General features: G+C 33.0%; 3 protein-coding genes across 5 annotated transcripts; 2 read left to right on the top strand and 1 right to left on the bottom strand.

The window, feature by feature from the left end:
• Window positions 1-547: 547 nt before the first annotated feature.
• On the bottom strand, window positions 548-2,616 carry LOC110636090 (annexin D5). Its single transcript, XM_021785641.2, has 6 exons — window positions 2,526-2,616; window positions 2,003-2,148; window positions 1,673-1,891; window positions 1,380-1,595; window positions 1,204-1,293; window positions 548-1,121 (listed from the first exon to the last, which is right to left on the bottom strand). Exons 1-6 carry the CDS (start codon window positions 2,599-2,601, stop codon window positions 921-923), a joined length of 948 nt encoding a protein of 315 aa, XP_021641333.2. The 5' UTR covers window positions 2,602-2,616; the 3' UTR covers window positions 548-920.
• Window positions 2,617-6,124: 3,508 nt separating this feature from the next.
• Window positions 6,125-8,660, top strand: LOC110636088 (type IV inositol polyphosphate 5-phosphatase 9). Its single transcript, XM_058141094.1, has 9 exons — window positions 6,125-6,300; window positions 6,443-6,547; window positions 6,619-6,734; window positions 6,813-6,985; window positions 7,109-7,293; window positions 7,927-8,035; window positions 8,129-8,280; window positions 8,414-8,575; window positions 8,642-8,660. The coding sequence occupies exons 1-9, from the start codon at window positions 6,125-6,127 to the stop codon at window positions 8,658-8,660; spliced, it is 1,197 nt and encodes a 398-aa protein (XP_057997077.1).
• Window positions 8,661-10,035: 1,375 nt separating this feature from the next.
• Window positions 10,036-18,048, top strand: LOC110636066 (cyclin-J18). Of its 3 annotated transcripts, none has more exons than XM_058141155.1 (9): window positions 10,036-10,190; window positions 10,293-10,369; window positions 10,781-10,880; window positions 10,995-11,063; window positions 11,152-11,169; window positions 11,247-11,317; window positions 11,430-11,556; window positions 11,642-11,702; window positions 17,531-18,048. In XM_058141155.1, the coding sequence occupies exons 1-9, from the start codon at window positions 10,140-10,142 to the stop codon at window positions 17,656-17,658; spliced, it is 702 nt and encodes a 233-aa protein (XP_057997138.1). In that variant the 5' UTR covers window positions 10,036-10,139; the 3' UTR covers window positions 17,659-18,048. The 3 variants fall into 3 exon arrangements, with proteins under 3 accessions (XP_057997138.1, XP_021641287.2, XP_057997139.1); XM_021785595.2 differs by having other exon boundaries at window positions 10,965-11,063; window positions 17,531-18,044; XM_058141156.1 differs by lacking the exon at window positions 17,531-18,048 and adding an exon at window positions 14,325-17,495 and having other exon boundaries at window positions 10,965-11,063.
• Window positions 18,049-18,707: the final 659 nt, after the last annotated feature.

The raw sequence follows: 18,707 nt of genomic DNA, 5'->3' as shown, positions 1-18,707 counted from the left end.
TTGGGAGTGCATGTATATATATATATATATATATATATATATATATCAAATGAACAGAGATTCCAGCATCACAATAATTTGAGCAGTCTATTTAATGGTTTAAAGTAAATAATTTTATAATGAGTTCAGAGCTCCGGCCCAGTCTGTTAGCTAGGGCTTTTCCTTACTATTGGGCTGGGGGCCTTTGTAGCTTAAGTGCTGGGATCTGTACATTATGGGCCATAGGCCTTGTAATCTGTTTCAATCTAATTTATTCCTACTTTGGTTAAAAAAAACAAAAAAAAAAAAAGGGTGGATTCTCCAAATTTCTTGATAAATTTTTGTGCGATGAAGCTAATGAAATTTGATGGCAGCATAAATGGAAGCCTAATGGCTTGTGCTACTGGCGAAGGCTTCCACTCCTTTTGCTCTAAAGAAAAATTGAAAATCAGATATATGTTGATTGAGATTCAAATACGAGATTTTAAGACTCTAAATGGATGACAATACTAACAAATTAAAGCTATTGATTCATCTTCCTTGATAACATATGTATATGGCAAATCAAGAAGCCAATTTGCTACAATCAAGCAACACATCAGTGTATTGGACATTTCAAGAAGTTGGCAGACATTACATATACAGGTCTATTATCTTCAATCTTACCTATACAAATATGCTAAACAGATAACCAATCTCTCCTTGAAATCGAGCCGACAAGCATACTGAATTAAGGAACTAAAAGAATTGAATAACAATATGAAAATTCTAGTATATTTCAGATACTCTTTGGTCTTTTGCAGCAGTTTCTGCTTACTAACTCCAGGCTTTGAAATCATACCCTTGCCTTATTTTGCAATTTCCTCACACTAATTGCAAAGACCACCAACATTTCAAAACGGATTACACAACCCCACATGGGAGATTGCGATGGCTATTGGTTAATTAGAGCCCAGGAGTGAAAGAAGAAAGGTCCTATAATGGCCTAATGTCTCAGAATGAACAGCATCAGTTAATTGCTTCTTATAAAGCTTATGGTATTCTTCCTTAATTTGCTGCATATCAACCTCAGCCCTTGTAACAACTACCCTGATTAGTGTAGTGTCTTTCGTTCCCAAACCTTTCATCGCCTTGCGTAAAACCTGAAGATCAAGTCAATTAATCTGATAGGATCACCATCCCATACACATAAAAAGATTTAATTGGAAAATTTCAGAACAATACCGTAGCAAAATACTTGGCAGGATTATGAGCGCACTGCAAAATTGTTGAGAGGGCATGCTTGAAATGCCCGGATGTTTCTTTTTTTATTGCCTGAAATATCGAGTATTAATTTCGAAGGACTTACAAGTGGAAGATAAGCTAAACAATTCAGTGCTGATGAAGGTATATATTTGTACCTTTCTCAGTTCTCTTCCGTACATTTTTTGGTAAGCAGAATCAAGAACAACCAAATGTGTTCTGCTTCTCTCACTGAAAATCTGAATCAAAACTCTCTCATCCATTCCAAATTTCCTCTCTCCGAATTTACGCATTGTTTTAGCGTCATTCTCTACCAGAACTCTGTCGATTTCGGGGCCCTCATACCTTGTTGTACTTAAATATGCCAGCATCAACTATCATAAAAACAATGTGACGATGATCAAACGAGTACAGAAACAAGAAATCAAGAGAGAAAGAGATCATAGAGAACCTGTTTATGATTTCCAGATGCGTGAGCTTCAATATCATGTTCAAGATTAACATCATAAGTGGAAGCATAAGCCTGTTTAATTTGTCGAATCTGGGAAGAAGTACGAGAACATATAATTTCAGTGGCAATTTTAAGTTCAGGAATATGTCCCGTTAGAGCCTGCTTCAGGGTGGTAAGATCACGTTCCAGTGGATTTTGCATCCAGAGCAAAACCGCTTTCTGCAGAAACCATATTCAAACGAACTAGCTAATATTTATTGAGAAAGGATTAATCTGCATGTAGAATACGTATGCCGTTCAAGTATAAAGAAACGCCAATTCTTTATATACCTTGAGATGGCCATGAAGCTCTGAAGATAACTCTTTCTTAAGGTCATATGAATACAAGGTTTCGAATTCTTGTAGGATGTCATCTCGTTGCGATGCATCCCTATGCGCAAGAATATTGACAATCACTCCAGCATCACATCCTATTCCTGTTCAAGTAAAAGCTGCATTTATTTATTTATTTTTTAATTTTTCATACTTTCAATTATAATCAAGAACTTGCAGTTCTGAGGCATAGTTTATTAAAATGTTAAGTTTATGAGATTAGATTTGATTTCCTCTTGGCAAATATGAAAAAAATGACAAACCTTTCTCGTTGCATACATCCACATGCATATATATATATATATTGTCTTTACATTAAGCTTTTACGAATAAACGATGAAAGCAATAGCACAAGCTCTCATTATTAATTTGCGATCAAGATCAAGAAGCCATGATGTGCAATGAAATTGGAAAATTGAGCAAATAATTAATCAACAAAAGAACATAACCAGCAATCGCAGGAGGAAGGATAAAGAAAAACCTTTGAAAGCACGGTGGAGTTGGGTGGCGTCATCACGGGCAGAAGGTGGTGCTGAAGGTATCCTTACAGTTGACATATCTCTCTCTGAAGAAACTCTTCTATGGCAGCAAAATTTCGCTAAGAAAATGAGGAAGAAACTGAAAAAGGACATGTACAAATTTCCCTCGCTCCCACCGCATTTTCTGTTCAACGACAAAAAAAGTAAGAGCTATTGTGTGGACGAAGAGGCCAAGAGCCTCTTGCTCCTTTAAAACCCTCTATTTTACTCCATGTTCATTTCCCTTCTCATTTAATTTTTTTTATATATAGAAACATACCTCATTAATATGTCTATTCTTTGGACTTTTTAAATGATATAGCAATTTAATTTATTTTTTAACTTTTTTTATAGATAAAAAAAATTATTTTATTAATAATATTCAGAAAAAATTTAACATGCAAACATCTAATTATATATTATCAATTAATTTTTTTAACCTATTTTAATTTGGAGCGACCACTATAAATCAATTTTAATGGTAACTCTCCCTAATTTGCTTTAAATAAACTCGTATATGTTCCTTTAATGACGTATTATTACTTTTATTTTTTTTCTTTGCATGGAGTTATTTTATTGTTCTTATTTCTCTCTTTTGTGTAGAATTGAATTGCCTATGTGATCGTCTTTTTTCTTTTGTGAGTATTGCTTTTATTAATTTTAAATTATTATTAATCTATTCTATTAAATAAATAGACCAATAAACATTTTAAAATAATAATAATGATAATAATAATAATAATTTAAAAAAAAAGTTGTGCGTAGTCCATCATCATATGTATAAGAAGAACTACTAAATTCTTAAGTTGATCACATGCAGAAGTAAGAAATGGTCCCCTCAATTAAAATGAATTTGCATTATATTATAACAATTACATCAGGCAATTATATAAATATGATTTTGGAAAATTATGACCATGGTTAGCTAACCAGGAATACGTCATTTGACCATCAAAATAGCTAGCACAATGATCTTTAATTGGATGCAATTTTTTACCCATAAATTTTGTAGAAAAGAAAAGGTGGTCCATAGGATTATGCCCCCTTTTGGCTCATGCCCTTTATCTAATCGTAATTAGAATTGCCAATTATGGAATGATTGTGATGTTGTTTTAGTTTATCATGTTAGATTACAAGAATAATTAATCTTTGTTGGCCGCCGACCATCCAATGCATGTTATGAGTTTTGCTTGTTAATAAATGGATGCGCATATGGCTCAATGATAAAAATGGACATTTGTTAAAACCATAGCAATTTTAATAAGGTTTTTGTTCCCATATAAGCTATAAAAGTACATTGTCCACAATTGATATGGAATCCTGAAAGATCGAGTTTCGCTTCTTTATAAGCATACAAGTTTAATTTATTATATGAAATTCTAATTATTTTTGAAAATAGTACTCTCAATATTCAATTATTCCTACGTAATATGAATTATATAATAATTAATTGTTATAAAAAAATTCTATAATATTGAAATCGTCTTAAGAATCATTACACTTTAGTAATAAAATTTAAAAAATAAAACAAATAAATAAATACTATGCAACGTAGAGTTAATTATACAGCAGGGTCAAAAACATAGATAGTCATCTAATTATTATAATTAATTACAAATTACACTTTTATCAAAATAATAACTAACATTCATTATTTTTTAAAATTATATGTTTTATTAATTTAAATATTTAAAAAAAATAATAAAGAATATATTACAATTAGATCTACAGATCCATCCAATAAATATTACAACAAATATTAAAATTTACTGTAACATTAATTTTGCTATCTATAAAGTTAATATATAGTAATAACACGAACAATTATTACTAATGATATATAAACCTAATTTAGGTAAAAAAAATCCAAATACTTATTTGTTGAATAGATATATATTATGGGATGGACCCTCTGGCCTCCCCACTTGCATTCCCCTACCATAAACAATCTTCAAAATAGGATCAACATACAAAATTTCATTTTCAATACCTAAGTTCCTTAACAATTGTTTATTAATCACATTAATTTATCATATCACCATAAGTATATCATTTTTCGATAATCAATTAATGGTGGTCATACACTCAAGAAGGTAATTATTTCCACTGATCTCTCTCATTTAAAGACTATAGCTATAGCAGATGCATAGGGCTGTGCAGTTTTGGTGTGAACCGAAAAATCAAATCGAACTATGTCATTCCGGTTCAATCGGTTCGGTTTTTTAGTTTTATCTGTTCAATTCGGTTTGAAATTTGAACATATTCGGTTTTTAGTTCGGTTTTTTATCGGTTAAAACCGGTAAAACCAATTAAACCGAATAGTAAAATAGCCCAAATAATTTTTCAGCTCAAGATGCATAAGCCTCAAGGCTCAAGATGCATAGCCCGGTCCAAGATGCATAACCCGGCCCAAAACAATAAAAATTCTAATATTTTTCTGTTTAATGCAACGGAACCTAACCGAACCGATATTTTTCAGTTTGGTTATGTTCGGTTCTTTTTAGGTGATCGGTTCGGTTTGGTTTATATTTTTAAGCAATTCGATTTTTCAGTTTTTTATATTCGGTTCAGTTCGAAATCGAATCGACCGAATGCTTCCCCTGCATATGCATATCTATCAATTCAATTAAATTCTTAATAAATTCAAAATAACTAAAATTAGTAATAAAGAATAGAATTAAATATATTAATTTATTTCAATTCAGTTTTAGTCGTTGATTCATTCCCTCCAAATTAAAAACACAGTAAATGTCCACATACATAAATTCATCTAAATTGTTTTTTTTTAAATCCATTAGAATTCAAACAAAAATAATAAAAAAATTTAAAATACATCGAAAACATTAAAAAATAGTACTTCCTATAGAAATAAAAAGTAATTTCTTCTCTTATTAAAAAAATAAAACAGTTTCTTCTTTAATTTTAAAAAGTATTACATTTATTTTATGAGAGAAATATATAAATACCGATGCACTCAATAATTTATATATATAAGTACAATTTTTTTAGTAATTATTACACATTGATTAATGATTTTATATGTTTTATTTAATAAAGTCAAATGAGTTCTATTGATATCTTAAATTTAAAACGTGTCTGGGTTACAAGTGAAAAATATAAACTCAATGGATAAAGCTTAAAAAGTTAAGGGACTTGAAAAATATATTTTACGAATCCGAATCATGTAGCCCAAGCAGCAGAAAAAGATATTAAGGCAACAAAAATAACCCCAGCCAATAGGCAGGCTTCGATCATCATCCACGTCACAACAAGTGCTTCCTCCCTCCAACTTGCAGAGGTCACTCTCCCTATCCCTCAGCATGATCTATATCTCTCAGCCATTTTTTTTTATATCCTTCTTTGGCATTCTCTAACCTTTTGTTCGTTCATATCCTCTTCTTCCCCTTCTTCCCTCCCCATTTTTCACCATGGCAGGACCTAGCCAAGGAGAAGTAATAAACCCTTTCGTCTTCTTCTTCTTCTTCTATCCATCTTCTTGGTTTTGTGTATGCTAATAATTAGTTCCTGGTTTAATTTAATTGTTTATGCTATTTATCAGGTCATGTGGCCGAGATTGGTAGTTAACAAGATCCTTAGAAAGAGAATGGGAAGCAACAACTTTGTCGCAGATTTTCCAAGCAACACAGAAGCTAGCTTGCTTGAAATTTCAAACTTGGGTCAACCATCTTTGAGCGTTGACACCATCTTTAATCATCACAAGAACACACACAACTACAAGTAAGCAGCTAGCTAGCTAGCAAGTCATATATTTTGTATCCTTTAATTTATTCATAATTATTGATCATTCTCAATTCCATGAATATATATATATATATATATATACACACACACACACACACACACACACACACACACAAAGAGTTTTCGTTAGCACGTGGAATGTTGGTGGGATTGCACCAAGTGAAGATTTGGATATGGCGGCTTGGCTAGACACCACCCAAATCAGTGACATCTATGTTCTTGGGTAAGTGTGTGTGTATGTGTATTCATAATTTTTTTTTTTCAAGTTAGGCTCTAACTATGCAATTCACACAGGTTTCAAGAGATTGTGCAGCTTAAAGCATCGAATGTTCTTGGTTCAGAAAACAGTAAGATTTCCATGAAATGGAATTCCTTGATTAGACAAGCATTGAACAAGAAGATCGAATGCTGCCGAGGAGACGACAAAGACCTGCAGCGTAATATTGATCCGCTAGAGAAAAGGAAAAACCTACTGCCTCCCGTTAAAGATGAAAGGGCTATAGAAAGCAGCAACATTCTTCAAGACTTTCGCTGCATCATTAGCAAGCAAATGGTTGGAATATTAATATCAGTTTGGGTTCGAAGCAATCTTCGTCCTTACATTCGGCATCCTAGTGTCTCTTGCGTTGGCTGTGGCATCATGGGTTGCCTAGGCAATAAGGTATACAAAAAAAAGTATCGATCTAGCAAAGCACACGATGCCTGATCAAACCAATGTATTAATTACAATAAATAATTCCAATAACTATTATATATCTAAAAGTTACTTTCATTTAAATTGCAGGGTTCTGTGTCAGTTAGATTTCGGTTACATGAAACAAGCTTCTGCTTTTTGTGCAGTCATCTAGCATCAGGGGGTAGAGAAGGGGATGAAAAATATAGAAACTCAGATGTAGCCGAAATCTTATCGCGAACAAGCTTCCCTAGAGGCGCTTCACTTGATTTGCCAAGAAAGATTCTAGATCACGAGTATGCGAAATTTAATTAATTACTTACAAAAAATATTAATCTTTTTAATTAATTGTTGAAAGTTGAAATCGTCCAAAACCCATTTTTTATTAAGTTAATATGCCTTCTTAATCAATGATTATTCAACACTCGGTCTCAATACTAACCATGAGCATAAGATGTTGCTTGACAATAAACTAAGAGCTTAAATTAACGACCACTATTGATATACCTTGCTTAGGTGTCGCTTGAGGCCGCCAAAGATTTATTTAATTAATGCAAAATTACTTTTCTCTATTATATTAGGATAATGTCAAATTAACTAGGGCAGTTGTTGAAGAATTGAAAATGAGATGTGTTCATTGAAATTTGAAATATGTGGGTAGCTAAACCGCCTGAAAGGGATGATTTCTATGCTAAACACACTCATCTATAGCTGTTTATATAATATCTGTATAAACCCTTTTCTAATTGCAAATTGCACTTCTTTATCAGAAAGTTAAAATTTTCTCTAAGCCCTTCAAAGCTGCTTGGATTAGAATATACAAAACACTAACATGTTTTCGTTTGTCTTGTTCATTAAAGAAATTAAAAAAAATTAGCTAATCTTGGTGATGATGTCTGCTGCTAACTAATTTTCTTTACATGGTGCAGTCATGTGATTTTGCTTGGAGATTTGAACTATAGAATTTCACTACCTGAAGAAACAACTAGATTATTGGTGGATAGAAAAGAATGGGAAGCCTTATTAGAAAATGATCAGGTCCAACTAATCATAAACAAATTAAGGGACTATATCAATATATACTTCAACTTAAAACTTATATATTGACTTCTTCCTCTTATGGAAATGAAGCTGAGGATGGAGCTCATGAATGGTCAAGCATTTGAAGGTTGGCATGAAGGAATAATCAAATTTGCTCCTACTTACAAGTATTACCCTAATTCTAATGTATACTTCGGCTGCAAGGAAGGCAAAAAAAGCGAAAAATGGCGGGCTCCGGCATGGTAATTTTCTTTAGAATTCAACTATGTTCTTTCAAGAATACTCTTAAATGATTAAAAATACTGTGATCCATAGCTATCAAGTTGAGCTTTTTTTTTTTTTAATTTTTTAATCTCTTCTTCTTGCTCGATACAGGTGCGACCGGATAATTTGGTACGGGGAGGGATTAAAGCAACATTTGTATGCTAGAGGTGAAGAAAACTTGTCTGATCATAGACCAGTTAAGGCAATATTTTCTGCTGAAGTTGAGGTTCTGCAAACATTAAAAGGACTTCAACAATTCTTCTTATCGGAGAGGTTCGATCAAAATATAAGAAACAAATTGGATGAGCCGTCTTGCGACAAATTTCTATGTGAACGCAGATTAAGCTTCAAGATATAAAGTCATATACATGTGATCTTAAAAACAAATTAGGTCGTGTAATATATAATAATTATTAGAAAGAAGACGAAGAAGAAGAAGAAGGGTAATGAAAAATACTATTTATATATTGTAGTTGCTTGGAGTTGAACTTGCTGATGAGTGTACACTACTAGTGATGGTTTTCACGCTTCTTTATGGGGGAGGAGTTGTCGTGGTCATATCCTTTCATTTTCAATGGATTATAGAATTATCCAGACTAATTAATTAATTATTAATTACTATAATTTAAGGTTTTCTATTGGTCTAATGACACTATCTTTCCAAAACTTATCCAATCTCCTGCTCCCAATTAGGGCGTTGTATGCTAATCCCCATACAAGCATATGGCTGGCCCTTAATTAATTTAAAGTTCTAATTTTAATTAATTTAAAGTTCTAATGATCTCGGTAGTTTAATTAAAAGGATATTTATTTTAGCATATAAACTGATCAAATTAATTTATAAACTCTAAATATAGATTGACTTATTTGTTTATAATAATTTTTGGATTTATAAGTTTAAAAAAAAAAATAAGTTGAGAAGCTCAATTTTTTATTTTTGTGCATATAAGCCATACATTTATAAGCGAGTTTGATTAAGTATTTTACTATATTATTTTTATTTAATTTTTAAAAATTTATTATAAATCTCAATTAATATCCTTTTTAATCATTTCAAAAATAAATATATTTATAAACTATTTTTTATCAAATACATTAACTGCTTAATCTGAATAAACAATTTAACTAAAGACGTAATTGTTTAAAATTTTAAATACTAATAAGCTCAAATTAACTTATAAGTACTAGGTACTTATAAGCTGATTTTTATAAATTAAGCTAAACACATTTTAAGAATCAGGTACTAATCTTAGATGGCAAAAAAACAATATATGAAATTGAGTTTTATATATAAGATTAACAACTACAAATATTAAGAAGTTTATAGATGTTTTGTTTGGTCGAGCATGATTTGGTAGGTCCCACATACAAATACATGATGATAGTTTCTTATTGATTGGTTATACAAATTAACACCCTAGCATAGGTAAAAAATTTTCTCTTATCACAAGCATATATATATATATATATATATATATATATATATATATATATATATATATATATATATATATATATATAATATTTTAAAAATATAGAAATTATATTAGTTTTGTTAAATTTTAAAAGTTTTTAATTAATGACCCTGTCAATGGAGGACTTGTTAAGAACTTAAGAAAAAAAAAATCTGAAGAATTGGCCCATACTTTGGGCCCAGCTTAGGTCCAATAACTGATCCACTAATAGAAACGGCTCCGCGGGCGAAATACAAGATGAAAGCAGTGACGCCCTGCTGAGCCTGAGTGAGAGGCATTTCCGAAATTTGATTTGAAAGCTCCCGCTAAAGTCCACACCAAAATCTACGCGGTTAATTTGAAGCTTTTAGAAGGAAACAGCGATGTCCGATCTCCGACTTCTAGCTATGGAGTTTCTCATAGAATCTGCTCATGTCAGTGTAAACACACACAACTTTATATTTTTGGAATTTTTGTACATTCTATAATGTGATTTAGTTTACTTTTTTGATTGCTGAAAAAAAAAAATATTATAGCGACTTGAAGTTACTCCGATCGTCAAATACACTGCATTGTCCCTCTTCGCTGATCGATTCTATCCTTCTCTCTCCAGGTATATATGCTATAGCCGTCGAATTTAAGTCGATGGAATAGTCAATTTTGTAGCCATTCAATCGAAATTTCTATAATCGTTGTGCGTCGTATTGTTAAGTTCAATTTGGAAAAAGTTATGAGACTGAAAATTCGTGTGAATTTGCGTATTTATTGATACGTGAATGTGTCAGTAAGAAATCCTTAGCTTGGATTACAAATTTGTGTTTTGGATCAAAATTCAACTTTTGCATGTCAAGAGATTAAACATTGTTTTGCGTAGTTTTCATTCTAGTGCATTTTTTTCCAGGAATTTGTATTTTTGTCCAATTATTCGTTTCTAGATTGTTGATGTTATATTCTTCATTTGTTCACTGTTTAGATTTATTGATAATTCCAATTTTATGCTACCTCTTCATTTTGCTCCTAAAAGGTTTGGGGGACAACACAACAAGGGAAACTGGCTTTTGCAACCGATAACACAAAGCAATTTGCAGCTATTTGCACTTGTTTCTACATGGATTTCCAGCAAAGTAAGTTAGCATGCTTCATTGCTATGACTTTACCTTTCATTTTCTTTGAGTGTTGATAATTAGTAATGTATCAATATTCTTTAGATACATGATTCTTGTCCATTGTCTATCAAGAGTTTGAAGACCTTGGGAGATAAAAGCATCAAAGAACAACATTTTACAGCTCGAGATTTCTTGGAAGCAGTAAGCTAGTTATCATCTACTAAGGTTTTAGAATCTCCTTACTCCTAGTTTCCCATTTACTTGAGCGGTTAATGAGGCCATTGTGTAGGAGATGGTCTTTTTGCAGGTAAATCTCATAGAATTTTTGGTGTTCGTTGCACAACTTTAATTCCACTCGGATGGTTAAGATATTGGAATTTTAAGGTATTGAATTATGAGATTGGTGCTGGAAATATTGCTTTTGTTTTCCTTGAAGAGCTCCTAGCTCAATTCAGGTAACTGTCTTCATTAAGTGATCAAAGATTATGTATGCTGTGAATTAATGTTTTCTCAAATGGATGACTAAAGTAGCCTATAATGAATGGTTTTCCGCATCTTTGAATTCAGGGGAGTGGCCAAAGTTGGGGAACTTATCGATTTTGAGGCGTGTATGGATATCATGGATCTTCTCTACGAAAAGGAGGAGACATCAGTTCTTTATTGTTCTCCTCGTTCTCTCGCTGCATCCACCTTGGCATGTTTTACTATCCCCTTCTAATTTTTATTTTCTGCTATTCTTTTTCCTTTAGCAAGATTTAATAGATTTCAATCTCTACCAGGTTGCTTCATATGTTATTACTGTCCCTACACAGAGATGGAGGTTTCCCGTCCTTCCTTGGCGTAAGATTCATTTCAAAGTGCTCATTGTTTTTCTTTCCACTAGTATATTTCCCTTCATTTTTAAAATTGAACGAACCAAAAGAGTGAACAAATTAAGACAGTGAATTTATTATGGCATGATTGATACAACGATACTTTGTCCTGCATTCAGATTTCTAGAGCTCAATTTATAGACTAACTTAGAAGTCATCTTAGGATAAAAAAAAAATGCTACGGACAAAATTATCATTAAAATTCCCTTTTCTCTCTAATATTCATTAAATATTTCAGGGCTTTTGCTCTGCTTTCCTCACTGGGAAACTTGGCAGTCTTGGTGGAGAGTGAGAAACTTTAAAGTATTTTAATCTCTTAATGTGTTTGGTAGAAGGTTAAAAAATCACCTTTCTAAGTTTTAAACTTTAAATAGAGTAATTATAAACCTAGTTCCTCAAGAATAACATTTAACCCCTCAAAAGCTATAAGTATCAATGAAGTAAAAACTTACTAGTTTTTCTTAAGTATTCAAATAACATTAATGAATGGTTAAACATTATAAGATTAATAATTACCCTTATTAACAATTGTTGTCAAAAGCCCTAGGTGCCCTTAAGGCGAGAAGTCCTTCATCACTTGAGGTGCTAGTGCTTGCCTGAGCGAAGTGAGATGCTAATTAATTCTAAAATAATAAATAATTTAATATACAATATAAATAAGTCTAACATATTACACAATTTCTTCCATCATAGCAAGTACCTAATTAGGGTTTAGAGAAGAAGAAGAAGATGAAGGAGGACGAGGAGGAGAATAAAATAGCAGCCCGTTGTATGAGAAAGAAGAAAAAAGAGAAGAAAGCAGAAAGAAATATGTGTGAGAGTGGGAAAAGAAGTTGACTTGATTTGAGTCTTGGGAAAAGACAACTTTTCACTTTCTCTACTTTGTACTTTATTGGAATTAGGTCGCAGGGAGCATGGGGACATGTTTGGATGTCAAAAGTTGAAAAGAAATCATATCAGCTTTTCTCTTTCTCATTCTTTTATTTTTAAATTTGTCGCCTTTTCTTGCCTGAGGGTGCTTGGTGCCGCCTCGCCTAGGCACCTAGGCAGGCGGTGCCTAGTTGAAGGCACCTCGCTTGGAGGCTTCCTAGGTGAGGAACCTGGATTTCGCCTCGCCTGGACGCCTCTTGACAACATTGTTGTTAATCTTGTAACAAACGGTAATACGAATTTAAGCAGTGTACAAGGTGATGTGGAAGCTTTTCCTAGTGTGTGTATAAATTATTTAGTTCTGTTCTGCTTTCTGATGTGGGGCTGTTAAAGATTGGTAATTTGTTTCCAGCAATGTTCATTCCAAACACCAAGTCTTAGACATCTTTACCCTTTTTTTATAACCTGCCTTGATAATCTTTAGCTTAGCATGACTTTAATATGAAAATAGATCTTCTTGGGATACTGAGATCTAATTGTCTACTCTGACCATTAGTGCCCATTGCAGTTGTTCTAAAAGCTTGAGACCTAGTTAAACAAGATATCTAGGTCAACAGGGAAATGCACTACACCACTTTTGAAGCCTTAAATGAGGTGGTAGTCATTATATAGTTGCTGGAAAAGTTCCTGGATGAAATTTCTAATTCTTATGGAAGGTTTCTACCATGGAATTATTGATTGTAGGATGGTAAACCAATGTCAATATATTGATACAAGAACCTGTGAAACATTTCTGGCTTGGGATTTTGGAGATTCAACTAATTTTTTTTGGCTGATTTCATATTTATCGGACTGCTGGGCAGATTTTTGTTTCTATAAAACATCAATTCCATGACTAGCACTAAAGTGACTGATAATTGAAATTCCAGTGGCCAATTTGCTGAGTTAAAGTGTTCTGGTTTTCCAAAGGATTTTGATGTCTTGCTGATATTCCTCAAGATGAATGAGGTAGAAGTTTGGAAAAAAACCAAACTAGAGGTACATAGTATGAACATTTACCTATAAAAAATAAAGACCTTTCCGCAGTTCCATGTTAGGAAGTGTAATAATAACCATAAATCCAAGCATTGTTCCCATTCAAATCTCTTATTCTAGAAACTGATTGTTTGGCCCAGAGAACACTTTTCTATTGGTTGGAAACTAAAAATTTCCGAAAACTAATTAGCTGGGTGGGTTTTGTGTTGGTTTTCAGAAAATTTTTCATGCTTGAGAATGGTTTAAATATTGGTTTCTCCGGGTTATAGGGTCATTAAGGAAGGACTGCGAGAATAGTTTGGACAACAAAGGGGTTGTAGCCTTGTAGGAATAGTATATTTAGATTTCAATATTTGTTGCACGCAATAACAGGGTAAACCTGCCAATTGGAATAAATCTGTGAGTGTTTCTCTAGGAAAATTTGAGAAAAATATATACGTTAGCATACAATGAGTCAGAAAAAAGTTTACTTGCATGCATTATAGAAAACAGAGATGAAGTAATACAAGAAATTAATGGACATGCACTTCGAGATCACAGCAACAGTTGTGGTCCTAAAGGCTAAATCCCAAAGGAGTAATGAAAAAGAGACGACAATGGTTAGGAAGCTAATTTATTATGATGTGAATACCATGGCTTATCTACCATTTCTTACGTACATTTTGTTATCGAAAATGATTTACAGGTGCAGAATTTAGCCAATCCCACACCTTGGTTGAGTAGGTTATAATTTAGTATGACCACATTGTGATGCTTACTTTCTTGGAGGTTCCATAAATTTGCAACCTCTATATATGGTATATGCATTTTGTTCCTTCAACTTCTTCTTTTGAACTCTAAGCGCTGGTCTTCTTTTAGTTCTCTAGATCCCCAGAAATGGAATTCAGAGAATTATGTTTCCAAATGGAGTATAATACCCTGATTTGAAGATATCATGGCACTATAAAATTTTGACTCAATTTTCTTTTTTGGGTAGACATTTTGTCAACCATGAAACTGTTATTGACCATTATTTGGGCTTGAAAGTTAGTGAGTTGCACATTGAGCCTTGATGTTAGTCAGGCCCATTTTCCTTAATTGAAACTTGTATTCGAGATTTTTGTTAACCGGTGCAAATCAATTCCAATTTCTTGCCCTAATAAACCGAGTACTTCCCTTTCGTTGGTACTTTAGATCTTTAGGCCAACAAAAATTGACTACTGACCACCGGCCATATCAGATACTTGATTTGGTGGTCCACCACCAATTTCAGCCCTTGTGGAGTATGGTCCATGCTATCGTTGGTACATAATCCATAAAAAATCACCGCTGACACACCCTATTACCATTGTAGAAGATAATTGTCACTATAAAATTTCAACAGTCCTTTTCTTTTCTTCCTTCATTCTTCAGTTTGGTTCTTGCCTTGGCGGATTACAAGCTGTATCCACTATCCAGAGTACCCCAACTTATGGGTCCCAATCAAAGTTTCTTTATTCAAATTGGCCTCTCTTTCGGTAAGCCGTAATGCCAATAAGAATGCATCCAAATCTTCTGTACCATAAAGCCTACATTGGATTTATATGCTCGAGTCGTCATATGTAATGTTTGTCTCGCATGCAAGGAGCACTAGAGAACCGCAATCCAACTAATACACAATGGAAAACACGCACAATGTTTTGGGGGTCGTTGTCATATTTGAAGTTAAAACAACTCAAAACTTTTCCAATTGATTACATTTTGGATGTTTTATTTGATAAGTCACCAATCAATGGCATTATAGAAAACTGCATCAAGAATCAAACTTCTTAAAGATGACTAGATAAGCTTTGTTTTCATGAATATCTAAATTCTCACATGTACAAGTACAACACTGAATGAGCAAATTTTATCTAACTTATTTTCAGACAATTCCATTGGCATGCAAGAACTTGCACACGAAATCATTTTAATACTTCCTTTGTGTAACTTCAATTTTTTTTTTTTTATTATTTTTATCTCCTTAACAGTATAAACTATACTCCACTAACGTGAAATGTATTTTTTTTTCTTTCAAGAATTTACATATGATGAGTTATATGTTGCTTAAGATTCACAGTAGGAAGTGACCAGGATCATCGATGAGATCATATGATTCACCAGTTTTCAATGGTCCCATTTATTCTGGACTAGTCGTCTCCTTCCTGGATGTGTTTGATTTAATAGGTAGGTAAGGTTTTTGGCTGTTTCTGTTTAGATGTCCCTTCACCAGTACCCATAAGTTAATATGATACAAGGGCTGTGCAAAATAGCCAGCCTGTATACAGTTGTGTAAAAAAGGAAATCAAAGGGTCAAGATGGAGAAAGGCCAAATTCCCTAAAATTTTAATTTGGCCTGATTAAGATACGCTTCTTACTTTTGGTCAGTTTCCCCTTTTTCAATCAATAAGGAATTTATTATATAAATAAAATATTACTATTGAGTATTTTGTACTTAATTTCTTTTTGAATCAAATTGTAAAACTAAAAAAAAATTCCCAATAAATGAAAAGACTCCCCCTTCTCTCCAAACAAAAATTCCTTGTTCTTAATCAAACCCACCTCTCCAAAGCAAATATTGCCCTCTTTTGTTTTATTTACTTTTATATTAGTAACATAAGAGAATTTGGTTCGGGTGACGGAATTGCCTGAATTTTTTCTTGTTAAGCTATTACACATTTTGATAAGAAACAATAATTGTATTCATTATACCGATGCATAATATATAAATTGGGGGGCCCATCAAACTGGAATTTTGGCTTGGTGATGCATGAAACTTTTTTTTTTTTTTTTTAATGCCAAATTTTTCCAGGAGAGAACCGCATGTGTGAATATCATTTAGTGAGTAGGTATGGACTTGTATGATTAAGGAAGAAGATGATAATGATGATGGTAGGATGGATTCCTTCAACAGCCTGTCGATGACTCTGGTGTATATTGGATTTTATCCACTGCGAACAGACATAATTTTTGATATTGCTAGATCGATTATCATAACATAGAAAGGACTCCACTGGACCGACCGGTGCCCAGTTTTAGTTGTCTTACTTCCAAGGAAGATGCCATTCTTGCTTCTCCACCTACTCTACCTAGTTGTTCGGTGCTTACTGTATTTCTATTTTAAATAATGGTTATCATTATTCTGTGTTTTCCTGCTACAGTATTACTCTGTATCATATCATGTTAATCATGCAAGTGCCGCCTAGCCTCCTCAGATGTTTGATCCTTGCATTACTTCTACTTTCAATGTATTCATTCTCTCTCTAGGTCAATTTCTATCCATCTGTCCATTGATCACATGAATTATTATTATTTTTTTAAAAAGACTCGTGATTTTGTCATTCATGTGTTGAATGCTTAGACTAATATTGTATAGTTAAAAATTACTATTTAATGGTGCATAGGTGTAAAGCTTGTCTTATTTGAAGCTTCCTTTGGCTAAAAACTAATCCTATTCAAAACTATACTATTATGGTATTATCTAAGTTTAGTCGATATATATGGTCATAAGCCAAATCAACCTGTGTTTGCTGCATCCTTTATCAAAAATTTTCTAGTAGATCAATGATTACACATGGCTAGTCAAGTGTTTACTAGATTCAGTTAATGTTTTTAACTGCATTGGGTGGGCTCCACCATGAATATGCCGAAAATTTTTTTCCCTTATCCATCTCTCAACCACAGGAGAAGTAATCTTCAATGAAAAAAAAAAAAAAGTACACTATATGTCAGCTCCCACGTGTGGAAACTTCTGTAATCTCCTATATTAGTTATCAAATATGGTAGCATGTGAAGCCTTTAAATCTGATTTATTGGAGTTTAAGATAGATAGCTAGTCGATTGTCCAACAGAGATACGAAACATTAATGTAGAGAATTTTGTTGGTGGATGCAGTGAAGTTTGTGACCTCATTCAAAGAAGAGGATATTGTAGAAATTGTGAGAGACATTCTTAAGCATGTGTTTGATCCTCGACAAACCAGATGCAAAATCTTGGAATTGGAAGTGAAACCATTCCTTTGAGGTGTATGAGTACCGTATGTCTCTCCTACTCCATTAAAAATGTCTCAGTAGCTCCATACTTTTATTAACCTTTGCGAGAGTTAATTTGACATGGTGCTGGGGAAAGTAAAAAAGCTTCCCTGTCAGCATTTCAATGGAGTTCATCTGCTCTGTAAAAGAGGAACATAAAGACTAAATTTGAGGGAAAGATGGTGGGACCTTGATCAATAAATGAATACTTTGCTTTCCAACAAATCTGTGATGATCTATCTGTGGCCTATGGTGTTCTACCTCATTGCCAACTAATTTCCAATGGGAATTAAAAGAATACTTTTTTTTTTTAAAGCTTTCTTTCGTGGTTCCATAAGAGAAAAAGTGGAATGCAGAGATATATTTTGCCTTTAGATTTCAACTTTGTGTGCTGCCATCTTTACTGTTACTGTTATCCTTCTAATTGATCCCATGATGATTTTATATCTTGTATGATATGATATTAGAGGGCCAGACTCTAATTGAATACACCAACATACCTAGAAGAGTGAACTCATCCCAAGCCATATAAAAACCTTTTCAATTTCACATCAAGTTCATTTTTACGTAGACATTTAGATACATAAACGATTCAATAATCGGGATGGGCATCTGTTATTCATATCAAGTTGTTCAAATGTCCCTTGTTGCATTTCAGCATTAATATTTATATATATATATATATATATATATATATATATATATATATTATTAAGGCATAAAAGAGGAAAAATCTTATTTGATTTTCATGAAAAAAAGAATCAAACTAGTTTTATTAGGATAATAAATTGATGGGGCACGCGGTTGGGATCCATACAGACAGTGCCAGTCGATGGCGATTTTCTGAGCGGCTGAGGCCCCTGGTGGGATCATTATTTGCTCAGGGGTCAGATTGTGGGATCATTTTTTTTTCTTGAAGTCTAGAGTTCTCTCTCTCTCTACAAAATTAAATTGCTACGCTTTAGGTCCACCACACGGGGGAATCTGATTCGATCTGTAAAAATCATACAGATTTTTCCCATTTTTTAATGCTATTGTTT

The sequence above is a fragment of the Hevea brasiliensis genome, chromosome 18 (genome assembly GCF_030052815.1).
Source record: "Hevea brasiliensis isolate MT/VB/25A 57/8 chromosome 18, ASM3005281v1, whole genome shotgun sequence".
NCBI lineage: Eukaryota > Viridiplantae > Streptophyta > Magnoliopsida > Malpighiales > Euphorbiaceae > Hevea > Hevea brasiliensis.
The sequence above is the reverse complement of the archived record's forward strand: the minus strand, read 5'-3'. Positions and strand labels throughout refer to the sequence as shown.

What these genes read in the sequence shown, in the direction of transcription:
- LOC110636088 (XM_058141094.1), top strand. Translation starts at nt 6,125, where the DNA reads ATGTGGCCGAGATTGGTAGTTAACAAGATCCTTAGAAAGAGAATGGGA. An exon ending in AAGAACACACACAACTACAA is followed by an intron (nt 6,301 to 6,442) that starts GTAAGCAGCTAG and finishes ACACACACAAAG; the next exon opens with AGTTTTCGTTAGCACGTGGA. An exon ending in AGTGACATCTATGTTCTTGG is followed by an intron (nt 6,548 to 6,618) that starts GTAAGTGTGTGT and finishes CAATTCACACAG; the next exon opens with GTTTCAAGAGATTGTGCAGC.
- LOC110636090 (XM_021785641.2), bottom strand. Translation starts at nt 2,601, where the DNA reads ATGTCAACTGTAAGGATACCTTCAGCACCACCTTCTGCCCGTGATGAC. An exon ending in ACGGAAGAGAACTGAGAAAG is followed by an intron (nt 1,294 to 1,379) that starts GTACAAATATAT and finishes TCGATATTTCAG; the next exon opens with GCAATAAAAAAAGAAACATC. An exon ending in CTGCCAAGTATTTTGCTACG is followed by an intron (nt 1,122 to 1,203) that starts GTATTGTTCTGA and finishes CTTGATCTTCAG; the next exon opens with GTTTTACGCAAGGCGATGAA.
- LOC110636066 (XM_021785595.2), top strand. Translation starts at nt 10,140, where the DNA reads ATGTCCGATCTCCGACTTCTAGCTATGGAGTTTCTCATAGAATCTGCT. An exon ending in TTCTATCCTTCTCTCTCCAG is followed by an intron (nt 10,370 to 10,780) that starts GTATATATGCTA and finishes TGCTCCTAAAAG; the next exon opens with GTTTGGGGGACAACACAACA. An exon ending in CTCTCGCTGCATCCACCTTG is followed by an intron (nt 11,557 to 11,641) that starts GCATGTTTTACT and finishes AATCTCTACCAG; the next exon opens with GTTGCTTCATATGTTATTAC.